This window comes from Dendropsophus ebraccatus, chromosome 9, assembly GCF_027789765.1.
Source record: "Dendropsophus ebraccatus isolate aDenEbr1 chromosome 9, aDenEbr1.pat, whole genome shotgun sequence".
Classification (NCBI taxonomy): domain Eukaryota; kingdom Metazoa; phylum Chordata; class Amphibia; order Anura; family Hylidae; genus Dendropsophus; species Dendropsophus ebraccatus.
The window spans coordinates 89,170,879-89,186,054 of NC_091462.1; the positions used below are offsets into that span (position 1 = coordinate 89,170,879).

Sequence of the window (15,176 nt, forward strand, 5' to 3'; positions counted from 1 at the left end):
GGCCCCATCCCTCCCCACTCATACACTTACAATCCTGCTGTGGTCCAGGATGCGGGCTGTGGCACCAGGAGACAACGCTGGAGGCAGGAGCAAGGCATCACAGCTCGCCCTCTCCAGCATAGAAGTGCACAACTGTGCTCATACCTGGGTTATTGGAGCAAATGATAGGAAAGTAAGTCCAACGGAGATGATCCACAGCAAAAGAAGGCAGGAAATAGTTCCTTAGTATCGATGTACTTGCATAAGGCACTGGACACTGGATGCAATAGTTTGTACAGGTATTCCGATAGAACTGAAGTCCTGGGGCAGGCGGTGTGGTGGATAGAGTGTGGGTATGCTCTGGCCGGCAGCGTGCACCAAAAAACTTCCGCCTGTAGGTCTTGTGACGTCACAGATACACAGTAAGGAGGCCGGAGGAGACCAAAAAACCTCTGACGCATTTCAGAAAATGGTTCGTCTTCCTTCGTCAGGGAGCTTTAAAAAAATGTATTTTCACATTTATTTCACTTTAACAAGGTCTCTCTGACACATCTAATGTATCTGTGGGGTTATATATCTCGCCACTGTCTTCAATGGAACTCGGTGCCACCTTCTCTACAGAATGAGTACTTGGCACTATAGTATATTATGCTTTAGGACTGCTGGCATCTATTGGCCATAAATCCAAGCAGCACCAGGAGAAAATTAATTTTATTTATTCCATGCACATGACTTCAGCCCAACGCAGAAATCCTTGTGTGGTTCTATTAGAAGGAAGCGCAGAAAGGTGGTGACTGATGGAAGGGATACCATAAGGCTGGCCCTGTTTAGGTTTATGGCTAAATCCTTTTTTTTTACTAACCTTTAGAATCTGAGCCGTGCAGTGAGTGACATTGCCCATTGTCGATGTAGCCACAGGCCCCTATATCAGCTATAGTGTACATTCAGATTATTTTTAGTTTACTGTATGATTGCCTGAGACCATGACTCTGGTGAGGGCTTCCAACATGCAAGGGGTTCCTTGTATACTACATACAGCCTGTACAACCATCTCTACTCTTTAGACATTTGTGCAGACTACTTTCTACAGAGTCGTCTCTGTTTTCAGAATAACACATAATATGACTTCACAGGTCACTGGCAGCTGTATAGCTCTAAGCCTCTTTTCCAGTGGTCAGAAATGTTTGCATTTAGGTATGCTGTGGATTTATAGTATTCTCCTATGGATCCCTCCTTATTTGCCGCTCCATTCTCTGTGCACTAGGCAATACAATACAATATATAGAAATGCAACAAGCTGCATGTAATGAAATCCCATACCTATATGTATTACACAATTGATGGTTTCTGTCCTGCAGCCCGTGATGTTGTCGCTAAATTGGCAAAGGATAAAGTATCCAGCCTGAATGACTTTCAGTGGATCTCTCAGCTAAGATATTATTGGGAAGGCCGTGATGTCATGGTCCGAATGATCACTACTGAAGTGAAGTATGGCTATGAATATCTGGGCAATTCACCTCGACTTGTCATTACTCCACTGACTGATCGGTGTTACAGGTATGGGTCAGCTATATATATATATGTGTGTATACATATATATCTTAGTGCTACAGTGTAATATATAAAAGGTAAAGTAATTTTTTTTTAGAATATATCTTACACCGCATGATTTAATCCATGTACGGTCCATTACATGAAAGTAATTTTAACACATCAGTCCCTGATAAACAGTCACATAGTTGACTTTCATAGTGGTAACCCTAATATTTCTATATACTTTCTCATTTTTTCTGCATGCCATGCTCACATATAGTGTTGAGGGGATCTGCCACAATGTTCGGGTTCAGCAACTTTATCTGAACCTGGACGCTTAGCGTTTGATTTTCTGTGACTGCAGAGGTTTGATGCAGCCCTACAGCTGCCAGGAATACATAGGCTGTATCCATATTTTCCAGGACTCCTTAGGGCGACATCCAACTTCTGCAGCCGGCGAGGAATTAAATGCCGAGCTTTCAGGTTCGAGTAGTGTTGCAGAACCTGAATGTTTTCACCGGTTCCCTCAACACTACTGACATATATTACTATACCTATATAATGTATGTTGATTAAAATGTAAATCATGCTTGATGACTATATCTAGCACATAACCTGTATTAATATACAGTTGTCTTTTCTACAGAACTTTAATGGGTGCACTCAAGCTAAATCTTGGTGGAGCTCCAGAGGGTCCTGCCGGGACTGGAAAAACTGAAACTACAAAAGATCTTGCCAAAGCTTTGGCCAAACAGGTAATATCATCTGCGTTATCACTGATTTCTGCAGAAAATGCATTTGTCAAGCAATGGAAATCGTATGTATTGAATTTTAAATCAGCGAAAATAAAAAGGAAACATGGTCACAGTCTTGTAGATGACCCACTATTCAAATAGTGAGACCTTTTAGGCTGACCATCAAAAATTGCAGTAAGAAGAGGTATTTCCAAGGAGAATACTATACAGAACATATAAAGAATTATAACTTTCTATTACACCAGGTCTGAAAAAGAGTGGTAATCTCTCAGAATGACTTACTTTGTATGTTATTGACTCCTGGAAGAGACGATTGCTTCTTGTCTGTTTTGTTTACATTATATATGTTGCTAATGTTAATTCTCCATTGCGCAACATGTTGTTGCCTTGACTTTGGGTCTTCCTTTGTTAAAAATAAAAAAAATTTTTTTAATAAAACTATAAGTCATTAAAAAAAAGAAAAAAAAAAGAGCGGTAATCTTAAAGAGTTGGTAATTCAGGAAATATGCATTAACAGCAGTATAGTAATATATGCTATACTGAGTGTAAACAAGGGCATAATAACATACATTATCCAGCCTACCATGAATTATATTGATGGGGAGGAAGGAATTAAAGGAACAATGAAATAAGGGTACCATAACAGTGTAAAGTCCTCCATACAAATCAATGAGCCTTTTTCGGCAAGATAGGCCAAGCATCTCGTTTATGGAGGTCTATCAACAGATGATGTCAGGTGAGTGAAGGATCGGACTTCCTGGCCCTTTTGGTTTCAAGGACACAGGTCTGATAGCCACTTATCTCACTCCTCCACATGAACACAAGCTATGATTACAGTTTTTTCCTGTATCCAGGGCCGTATTAACAGATGCTGCTGCCCTAGGCACTAAATCTGAAGACGCCCCATCTTCACCCAATTAGCATCATGATTTTCTAGTTTCTAAATAGCTCCACCAGACCTGACCAATACCGCCATACTGTGACTGGATAACACCACCAGACCTGACCAATAACCAATACCGCCATACCGTGGGTCTTTCGAAAAGATACCAGATTTACTGGCAAGTCTAAACAGGAGGTCGGAGACTAGAAAAAAAAGTTGTTTCCTTCCCCCTGCCCCCCTGCAAGGTGCTGCCCTAGGCACCACATCATGGGTGCCTAGTGGTAAATACAGCCCTGCCAGTATCTATGCAAGTTACCATTCCCCACAAACAATGCCATCTTGCCCCACACTACATAGCAGTATATGCCATCAACAACACACTGACATCTTAACTTGTCAATTTGTATTAGTGATGTTCCTTGATGTAGAGGATACTTTGTGTTTTGTCCCTTGAATACAGTACATGAGACCTGACAAATTGTTCCATTACTTTTCGTTTAGCTTGTTAAACGGTCAGTACCCAACAAAAAGCTTTGCTTTTTGCTATGTTTTCTTCATTTCAACTCAGCAAGAAAATGTGTCTGCATCCTAATTATTTTTATTAGGCGTACCGGGGGATTGCTAGTTACATGACTGCACCTCTCACACTTTGCTTTCTACCCTGATTTGTACTCTTTTAGGCGTTGTCCGCCTTTTAACTTGTTGTTTACCAGTCCAGCATACTGTTCTGATTTATTGGTGGCAATGTGATATTCGTGATCTCACCACTGTTACTGAACTCCTGCGAATCTCCTCCATGTTGCAGCATATTTGGGAACAGGATAAGAGCTGGGTTGTTTGCCAGCTGTACTCATACCCGGTGTCACAGGCCGCTGGTAGAGTTCAGCCAGGGGAAGGACAGGGAGGACACAGACAATGAACCCTGAACTTTTCCCTGCCCACTGTCCCTGCCTAATTGCCTTGAACAGCCCTAGGTAACTGATGGCAACTGGGAGACAGTGCCTAACCTGCAAGACTGTGAAACTCAAAACGGACAAGACAAACTTACATACAAGGAAAAGTCAACAGGCTGGGGTCAAAACTAAATGTGCAGCAAGGTACAAAATCGGGATCCAAGAGAATAGTCAGGTAGGGCTGGCTGCACACGTTTTTGCAATCCATTTTTTCATCCATTTTGGCAAAAAGTGGATGGAAAATGGATGCATTTGGGTTTATTCGTTTTGATCCATTTTTCTATTGACTTCCATTATTTAAAAAAGGGATCAAAATTAGAGATGAGGGAACCGGGTTCGGGTTCGAGTTCATCCGAACCCGAACGATCGGTATTTGATTAGCGGTGGCTGCTGAACTTGGATAAAGCTCTAAGGTTGTCTGGAAAACATGGATACAGCCAATGACTATATCCATGTTTTCCACATAGCCTTAGGGCTTTATCCAACTTCAGCAGCCACCGCTAATCGAATGCCGAAAGTTCGGGTTCGGATGGACTCGAGCATGCTCCAGGTTCGCTCATCTCTAATCAAAATGCATGCGATTTTTAACGTACACAAAAGTGTGGTTGACAGTGTTTTGTGTACGCTAAAGAACGGATGCATTTTGATACGTTTTTTTGATTCCTTTTTATAATAGAAGTCAATATTAAAACAGATCTCGTCGTATCTTATGAATCGAGGACCGCACCAAGGTCCCAACAGGTACAGTCATAACACCTGGGCTTTCTTTCCCTTACTCGAGTGGCAAATAACAGGATAACAGCTACCCCTCTCTGTGTTGGAAAAACCAACACAAACCAAAAGCTGGAGGCAATGCCCCTCCAGCCCCATCTCCTAGCCATGCCCCTGCTGTCTTTAGTCAGGTCCTGTGACCTATACTCCCTCCAGTTGCAGTGACTATAACATATGTTTTCTTTGTTTCCCAAACACATACCATGCATTCCTTTTTTTTTTTTACTAGCCTACGTTCAATTATCCTACATGTCGTAAAAAAGTGAGGTGTAGACTGCTTTGTGCATTTTGAGCAGTTTTGTCAAGTAAAAGAGATCTTAGATAATTACCTGTTTTCGATTACCTGTGTAATTGAATGGAAAACATGGACTAATTCTCATCTATTAACGTGTGGGTGTTAATCACAATATAAACAGCATTAGGACGTCAGACAGAATTGTTATCTTCTTGTCTCCCATGCAGTGTGTCGTGTTTAATTGCTCAGATGGCCTTGACTACAAAGCGATGGGTAAATTCTTCAAAGGTCTCGCACAGTCTGGAGCCTGGGCCTGCTTCGATGAATTTAACAGAATTGAGGTAGATTTTTATATGTTATCAATAGAGTTTTAATTATAAATATAAAGAATGTAAGAATGGTTTGCTCACTTTCTTTCTGATCTTGGTGAAGGATAAAGAGGGACATTCACTAAGATGCACCCCTGGTGTACGCCACATTAAGGGGCAGATTTGGCCCTTTTCCATGGCATACACTAGTCATGCCCCCTGATCGCCTGATGGGTAAAGCTGAATTTGCTCAAAGATTTATATTTTATCATAAAAAAAGGGGCAATAAATTGGGCGTGCCTAAGTTGGATTTGTCAGAAGTCAAAGAATTAGTGCAACAAATGTAAACGGGGTCTATCTAGAAACAGTCAGAAAGTTCCAAATAGCATATGTATAGTGTATATATGGTAATATATAGCATATTAGGCACAGTTCTTACCAATTGCCCTCTCCATTGTCATATGGAATTATTAATAAATGTAGACTTGCTAGAAAATGCTATTAAAAAAAAAAAATGTTACATTCATCTTCATTTGAACGTTTATTGTAATTTCAACTTTGAACTACATTTTGCACCCTATACATACAATATATATAGTTGAGCAACACTTAGCATTACTTAAATGAACACTTCGCTTTAATGTTCTAGACATCTCAAACATTTTGATTGTTCAGGTAGGCCATTTGTTAGGTAGATCCAGAAGAAGTGTTCAGCTAAGCTCTTCACTCCCCAGATTGCTGACCCTAGGTGTCCTACATGTCTTTGGGGCGCATGCGCACCCTTTGAGACAGGAGGTCCCTGGAGCATAGCACAGATGTCGGAGTCCACTAATCCTCTGCTCCAACATCTGTGCTGTTCTTTAGGGCCTTCCTGGAAATCCAGAACACACGTCCTGGACTCCCAGGAGAACATATCTTTAATCTGAGAGATGACAAAACGCAACAGAACAGCAAATGACAGATGATTTGCTGTTCTGTTTTGTTTCCAACTTGCTGCCTCCCGTGGTTGGAGGCAAAATGCTGCCTTCGGACGGCTACAAGAGTGGTTAGCAGGGCGGGGAGCCTATAGCTCCTCGCTCTGCCACTAATAATCCATCTTTAACTGCTAGCGCTCATCAGGAGGGAGTCCACTCTAACTCAGGGCCCACCGCAAGCCTGCAATATGTCCGCCCTACATCTGTGTATATTTATGTTATTCTGTAGTAGACTTGATGCTATAAGAAATATATTTCTATAACCAGGTGGAGGTCTTGTCTGTAGTGGCCCAGCAGATTCTCAGTATACAACAGGCCATCATAAGAAATATGAAAACATTCCTGTTTGAGGGGACTGAGCTGACACTGAACCCAACATGTTCTGTATTCATCACCATGAATCCTGGCTATGCAGGTCGTGCAGAACTTCCGGACAATCTCAAGGTATGTATCCAATATTTGTTGTTGTTTTTTTTTACTTAAAGGGGTAGTGACAGAATCATATGTGATAGAATTCAAAATTCTCAGATAGAATTCAAAACATGCCCAGTCTACTCCGATCTGTCTCGGTTTACTCAGCAAAGGTTATATGATCGCTGAATATTTCATTAAAGCAGCAAATGCGTTTTCCTGGACTCAGCAAGTTTTATTGACCATGACTCTCACCCGCAGTCAGTACTTTAGAATGTATGGGGGAGCTTTATCAAACATGGTGCAAAGTTAAACTGGCTCAGTTGCCCCTAGCAACCAATCAGATTCCACTTTTCATTTTCCAAAGAGTCTGTAAGGAATGAAAGTTGGAATCTGATTGGTTGCTAGGGGCAACTGAGCCAGTTTCACTTTACACCATGTTTGATAAATCTCCCCCTATATATGTTTGAGACCTGTGCCAGTCATATTCTTCAGTGTGACTAACACTAATAAACACCACCAGAAGGAATTGATTTTTTCATGTAAGATACCCCTATGTCTATTTATATAGAACCACAGGTCTTCAGATGTTAGTACAACCAGATTGTAAAATATTGGGAAAATAGAAAGTCAGTTGAATATGTTTTTTTCCAGGCATTGTTCAGGACAGTGGCCATGATGGTCCCAGACTATGCACTCATTGGTGAGATATCCCTTTATTCAATGGGATTCCTGGATTCTAGAAGGTAAGAGTACAATCCTTAACCACAAATATAAGGATTAGGAAAGCCAGGGACCACTATGGGTACCCTATGGCTCACCTCTACTGGTACAGGCCACCAGCTAACCGGAAACACATTATCTACTAAGCCGAGCTAAGAATCACATCTAGTAGTAGTGGTAAGCACTTTCTTCTGTATACTTTGCCCTACATCTATATAAAGCGTCATAATGTTGGCAAACAAGTGACCAGACATGTGCTCAAGGTAGGAGATGACAAACAGGTAGAAGGTCCTTCTGCCCTAGGTTATTCTTTGTGGTGCGGTCTCTGCTGTATGGTCTCTAATTGTTAGAGCCCTCCATTATATTTTAATAGGCTGTACAATACCATCTGGGAGACGAAGAGATGAGATTTTATATTAATCCTTTTATCAACCAAACAACAGAACAGGATTCTTATTAGGAGAACATTTTAATAACTCTTTTCTTTGCATTTTGTGGCGGAGTCTTGACATTAAATCAAGCATAGAGCGAATATTCTTTACATGATATCATTAAATGATGCAGATGGAAGATTAAGCATTCTGATTATCCGCTTCCTTAAATGTAAAATACTATTACCAGCTAAATATTTCACAGTGCGACCATTTACTTTAATTGCCCTATACTGCCTGCATTAACTTCAGTTCCGATCCACAATTGAAGCAATCCATTAAGTAAATGGAACATATTCTCCTGTTTTGCTGTAATCTGCTACTTGAAATAAATTTGACAGCAACTTCAGGGTTTTCTTATAACTTAAAGGGGAACTCCAGCAAAAAAAATCTTTGAAATCAACTGATGTCAGAAATTTTATATAAATTCTTAATTTACTTCTATTTTAAAATCTCCATTCTTCCAGTACTTATCAGTAGCTGTGTGTCCTGCAGGAAGTGATGTATTCTTTCCAGTCTGACACTGTGTTCTCTGCTGCCACCTCTGTCCATGACAGAAACTTTCCAGAGCAGGAGCAAATACCCATAGAACATCTCTTGCTTTGGACAGTTCCTGACATGGACAGAGGTGGCAGCAGAGAGCACTGTGTGAGACTAATACTCCACTTCCTGCAGGACATACAGCAGCTGCTAAGTACTGGAAGACTGGAGATTTTTAAATAGAAGTAAATAACAAACCTATATAACTTTCTGAAACCTGCGGCCGCCTCGGGAAGTTCAGAGCGGGGCCGTGCGGCGACCCCGCTCTGAGCTGCCGCGGTCCCGGGTGCAGCATGTAGCCCGGAACCGCGGCAATTAGCGGGCACGGTCCAATCGCCGTGCCCGCTAATTAACGATTCAGATGCAGCTGTCAAAGTTGACAGCTGCATCTGAATCCTTTATGCAGCCGATTCCCTGGTGTCTAGTGGGGTGGATCGCACCCCCGGGACGTTGTCCCAGAGGAGCGATCCACACATCCGGCTCGGGCTGAGGTCTGCGCTGTAATGGCGCTGATCCTGGCTCGGCACTCGATTGCTTCCGGCTAAAATCTCATTAATCTATGCTGTATAACTATACAGCATAGATCTCAATGAGAGATCAGTGTGCATATACTAGAAGTAACCCAGGGGGGCTTCTAGTATATGTGTAAAAAAAAAAAAAGTGCTATTATTAATAAAAAGCCCCCTTTCCCTATTAAAAGTTTGAATCACCCCCCTTTCCCCATGTTATAAATAAAAATAAATAAATAAACATGTTTGTTATCGCTGCGTGTGTTATCGACCAAACTATTAAAAAAAAAAATACCCCCCAAATAAACAAAATGCTTTTTTTTTTTCAATTTCACCACACATTTATTTTTATTCTGGTTTTGCAGTGTACTTTATGAAAAAATTCAGCCTGTCATTGCAAAGTACAATTAGTGGCGCAAAAAATAAGGGCTCATTTGGGGTTCTAGGTGAAAAAATGCAAGTGCTACGGCCTTTTAAGCACAAGGAGGAAGAACAGAAGAGCAAAAATCGAAATTGCCCCGGTCCTTAAGGGGTTAAAGGAAAAGATTTTCACCAGAGTACCCCTTTAATGGATGGGTAAAGCTTTCGCTAAGTGAAGTGGAAAAATATATATCCAGCTCCAGCAAGTGCAATAAAAACAGGAATTTATTTAAAGTCGTACAAAAACATGGAATAAAAATACATGGACGTCCACAATAAAACTACGCATGTCAGAGCATGAGCTCCTTAATCATGGCTAACTTGTATAGACTGACCACCAAAATACATATAGACTAGTAAATACAACACCTGGGGTTCCGTTAACACCCACAAAAAGGGGCTGTATTCGGAAACCTCCTTACAAAATAGCTTGATATGTTTAAAATATGTAAACAGTGAGTACCGACATACATAATGTGTATAAACACAAAAAAACACATATATAGGCTAAAGGGCAAGACTCAATAAATTAAACCCCGTGGGTTGCGAGTGTCCAGTTCCAGTATCCAAAACGACTCTCTCAGATGAAGCTGCCGAATCCAGTCTCCGCATCTTATGGGAGCTTTCTCTACTAGAGATGAGAACAACTCCATCGCATGCTCCATCGTTTGACTTTTGAACATCAGTGACTGAAGAAGTTGGATGCAGCTCTAGGTAGTCCTGGTAGTGGGTGGATACGGCCATAGGCATGCTTGAGTTGCGCTGATCTCTAGTCTGTAAACCAGGGGTGGGAAACCTCCGGTATGTAGGCTGCATCTGGCCCCTGAGACCTCCTGATGCGGCCCGTGGCTCTTCTGTGACATGCGCCACTCTGGTGGGACAGAAGCCGGGATACACAGCATTTTCCTGTGTCTGTAACGGCAGCTGGTAGAGCTACCAGGGGCATCAATAAGGGGTTACCTAGACCTAACAGGGGCATCACTGGGGGTTAACATCAGCTACCAGGGGCATCAATGGGGGTTAACATCAGCTACAGGGGCAACACTGGGGGTTTATTAGGACTGCCAGGGGCATCACTGGGGATTAACTCTTGCTACCGGGCATCACTAAGGATTCACATCAGGTACTAGAGGCATCACAGAGGGTTAACTACAATAGCAGAGGCATTAGGGGAACTATACTTTGCCTTGCCCCCGGTGCTGCTAACCCATGCTACAAACTGACGCACACAGTATGCGGCCCTCGAATGATTTTATTAATGCCCGACCGGCCCTCGACAGGGGAAAGGTTCCCCACCCCTGCTGTAAACATACATCCAACCTCACAGTAAACAATTTATTTAATGGAGAAGGGGAAGGTAAGCTTCTCTTAAAGCAGAACAAAGGCTAGGGCAAGTTAAAGTGTCCCAAAAGATCTGATTGGTCAGAATCTGAGTGTCAGACCCTCACCGATCTCTAACACATAGAAAACCTCTCCGTCTCTGACAGTTACTGACAAGGACAGAGATGGCAGCAGGGAGCACTGTGTCAGACTTCCTGCTAGACATACAGCAGCTGATAAGTACTTGGTGGCTTAAACTTTTTAAATAGAAGTAATTTACAAATCTGTATAATTTTTTGACCCCGGTCGATTAAAAAAATATATAAATCTGCGGACTACTTCTTTAACTTTTTCTTACTTTGGCTGTTCAGGCATGATTGGAATTGTAGTTTTTCAACAGCTGGATAGTCAAGGTACCCCTGGTATTGACCATAGCAGAGGTACCTAAATGAGGGCTTCATCTTCTATGGTGTCCATACTCACTAATAACGTTGATTTGAGAAATCTTTAGTTGTCTATTAGGTATCACTGATAAGAACAATAGAATGTGACAGATAGAGATATAGGAGGAGATTTATAAAAGGGTGTAAAATTTAGACTGGTGCAAACGGCCCCCAGCAACCAATTACAGCTCAGCTTTCCTTTCAGCAGAGCAGAATTGGAGCTGTGATTGGTTGCTGTGGGTAGTTTGCACCAGTCGAAATTTTAGACCCTTTGATAAATCTCCCCCTTAGAGTTAACTGGAATCTGTATAAACACTAAAATTGAATTCTCCATATACATAAAAAAATATATTTTTCATGCTGACTTGAGGCTGAGATTATTGGAGATGCTTAGAATGCAGTTTTAGAATAAGAAAATAAACTAATAGCTTCTTACTTGACAAGACCGAAAAGAGTTTCTCTGCAGCGACGTGTTTATCCATTAAATCTACGAATCCGAGGTTTCATTTATCTTGACCACTTTTGGGAAATTGTCTCCGGCTTACAATAAATAACCCATGAGAGTGCTGACGGAGTGCAAAAATATTGGTATTCTTTATAGGGGAGCTGTCATCGCTCCTGACATGTCTCTTTTAGGAAATGCTGTAAGAATACAATAAAATAGCCATTTTTAGAACTCTTCATTGTTTCTGCTGTTCTTGTATGTATGAGAGTCAGTTCATACCTGGGTGTTAATATTCACCTTGTTTATGAGGCATCTAACACAGTCCAATCACTGCTGTTGGAATACACTGTATTGATGTCCAGTTACCATTTCCAGGAGGAATACAGAGCAAGGCTATGTTCTAATTTTTTGCATTTCTGCCTTTTTGCATTTTGTACATTTTAGCCTATTTTTAAAAATCAGTTTTAGGCTTATCCCGCCTCTCGGTCCCGTGCAGGAGCGCTCACCTTGACGGGACTAAGAGGCGGGATGAGCGCTGAGGCACAGCGGGGCATGGGGCTGCAGGGGCTGAACAAGATGGATTAGGAGAACAGAGGGGACAAGAGGAGGTGCCAGAGCGCTCACCCCGAACAGGACCAAGCGTCCGGGGTGAGCGCTGAGGTGTAGAGGGGATAGCAGGGGCACACGGAAGACGGGAAGAGGTGCAGGAACTCTAACCCCAATGGGACTGGGTGGTGGGGTGAGTGCTCCTGTATGGAACCGGGCGGCGGGGTCCGGAGCCGCAGGGGGTCATAGAATATAGGAGGGCACGGGCAGCGTATTGGAAGGAGGTGCAGCGGGGTGAGCGGCAGATAAGCATCGCTCACCCCCCTGCACGGGATTGGGAGGGAGACAGAGAGATGGGAGGGAGGACATTGCCAGCAGGGGAAGGGAGGGACGGAGGGAGAGAGCACTGCACTTCTACATAGATGTCTATACTTCTACATGGGCCCCCTGCTGGACCCTGCCGGAAGACATGCACTTGAGACGTGACGTCACATTTTTTTTGAGGAAGTGAGCCTGCCTGATATACTCAATTGAGGGAAATTGCACTTTATGTGCATTTTCCATAAATAGTGTATATTAGTGATTTGTATAACTTTCCATATGTAATAAAATATAAAAAAATACATTTTACCCGGAGTACCCCTTTAAGTTTTAGGAGTGAGGTTTTTAAAGGTATTTTCCTCCCTCAGGCTTTGGCCCATGGAATTAAAGTGTATATTGATTTTTGATCCCCCCCCCCCCCTTAAACACACACACACATTTTTTGAGTTTTTTTTTCTTTATTATAGTGTTTATTTAATACATGTACATCAGGGCACCTATTGTTACACAACAAAGGATCTTAAAGAAAGAATATCAGCATGTAAGAAGCATCTAACCTGCTGATATATCACTATAGAACACATGGTTCTGAGGATGAACATACCTTTCTTACTTTGATTCACAGCAGCGTTTTCAGGAACTTGTAGTTTATTAGATAATTGTAAATGAGGCGGTTTAGTGCACTGGGGGCAGGACTACCATCCTCAGCGCATTGGTCCGCCCCTCTAGTGAATATTGGGGTGTCACTCCAGCACTCATCACTGCAGAGCACTGGATTAAAATTCATTAGGAGGGCGAGATCAGTGCAAAAGGTGATACTCCCGCCCCCGGTGCACCATACCACCTAAGGGAGATATCAGCAGGTTAGATGATTTAAACTGATAGTTTCCCTTTAAAGGGACTCTGTACCCACAATCTGACCCCCCCCCCCCCCCCCAAACCACTTGTACCTTTAGACAGCTGCTTTTAATCCAATATCTGTCCTGCGGTCCGTTTGGCAGGTTTTTGCAGTTTTTGTGCTAAAAAACAACTTTTAAACTGGCAGCTCTGTGCCCTACGGGAGTGGCCTAGATTGTGTAGGCTGGAACAACCTCTCTGGGACCTATTCCATGGAGCGATAATCGATTCGGCCGATTATCGCTCGGTGGAATAGAGAAAACGATCAGGCGATGATCATGTCATCAGCTGATCGTTTATTTAGGCCCAAACCTTAAATCATCGGTCACAGAGCGGAGGAGAAGCCCTGCTAGGTAATGTATGCTGCTTCTCAAATCGTCGGCTATTCCACGAAGCAATGCTCGGTGGGCAACCAACGATTTGAGAAGCAGCATACATTACCTAGCAGGGCTTCGCCTCTGCTCCATCTTCCTCCCCGGGTCCCGCGGTGCAGCAGCAGCTTCAGTGCGGCCTGACTGAGCTGTCAGACCGCTCAGCCAATCACTGGCCGGGACCGCCGCAGCCAGTGATTGGCTGAGCAGTCTTACGGCTCAGTCAGGCCGCACCGAAGCTGTTGCTGCGCCGTGGGACCCGGGGAGGAAGATGGAGCAGAGGCGAAGCCCTGCTAGGTAATGTATGCTGCAAGGGCTGCAAGGACATCGGTAACAATGTCCTTGCAGCCTTCGCTAAATGATCATCGGGCCATGGAGTAAGCCCATAAGTTTGACACCCCTGGTCTAGGAGAATATCCACGCATCACAGACATTGGGAGACAAAATGGAGACACCATATAATTTGTGTATATAACATTGTTTTCCGCAATATTTTTTAAAATAACATTGTCCAAAGTCTACTATTATAAAAAAAATAGTTATAAACCATTGCATGCTGCTTACCAGGAGACATCTGGGTGGGGCTTCAGGGGTCACTAGTCACAGTGTTCTTCCTGTTACACGTCCATTCTGACGTCCAGGCTGTGAACACACACACAGCAGTTTTATAACTTGTTATCTTCTTCCTAGTAAAACGAGTAGTTTTTAATTTGCATATCTACAAAGATATGTCCAATCACTACCGCAGAATAACCAATCTCCTGATGACATTATTCTTTTTAACTATGTACTTATGAGCATTGTTATATTAATTGTTTGCTATTATATCTCCTGTAATAAGTAGTTGTCAGGTTGTGTAGGATGTTATCTAATGTTAGCTAACCTTCATAAGCTGATTATTATTACCATCGCTTTGCTATTAGACCAATAGTCACTCTTTCTTAATAGGCCTCTAATTGTCATATATATAACTGTTCCATCACAGCGAATCACTGCAGTCTCTAATACATGGGATTATTAACTGCAGTGATCAGGAACAATAAGTGTGAGGTTTTGCTGCTTTTGCATATGAGAAGCTTCATTTTTCCTTTTTTTTTCTTTTTTCTATTTTTTTTCTCCTCAGCCTGGCTCAGAAAATTGTCGCTACTTACCGACTGTGTTCAGAACAGCTGTCATCCCAGCACCACTATGACTATGGTATGCGTGCCGTAAAATCTGTTCTCACTGCAGCTGGTAACCTCAAGCTTAAGTATCCAGAAGAGGATGAGAGCGTGCTCCTCCTGCGAGCACTATTAGATGTCAACCTGGCGAAATTCTTGGCGCAGGATGTTCCTCTGTTTCAGGTAATCAGATACTGTATGTCATCCTCTATGGGATGAGACTGGCCATAACAGTCTTTCAAACTCAC

The 15,176-nt window shown here is 42.5% G+C and overlaps 1 protein-coding gene across 2 annotated transcripts in view; it reads left to right on the top strand.

The window, feature by feature from the left end:
* DNAH3 (dynein axonemal heavy chain 3) overlaps positions 1-15,176 on the top strand; it is a 257,207-nt gene that overhangs the window by 154,384 nt on the left and 87,647 nt on the right. For both annotated transcript variants that reach the window (XM_069983790.1, XM_069983791.1), the window contains exons 28-33: positions 1,338-1,536; positions 2,159-2,267; positions 5,337-5,450; positions 6,659-6,835; positions 7,457-7,548; positions 14,892-15,111. In XM_069983790.1, the coding sequence (XP_069839891.1) occupies positions 1,338-1,536; positions 2,159-2,267; positions 5,337-5,450; positions 6,659-6,835; positions 7,457-7,548; positions 14,892-15,111 (911 nt within the window). The remainder of the gene's footprint in view (positions 1-1,337; positions 1,537-2,158; positions 2,268-5,336; positions 5,451-6,658; positions 6,836-7,456; positions 7,549-14,891; positions 15,112-15,176) is intronic.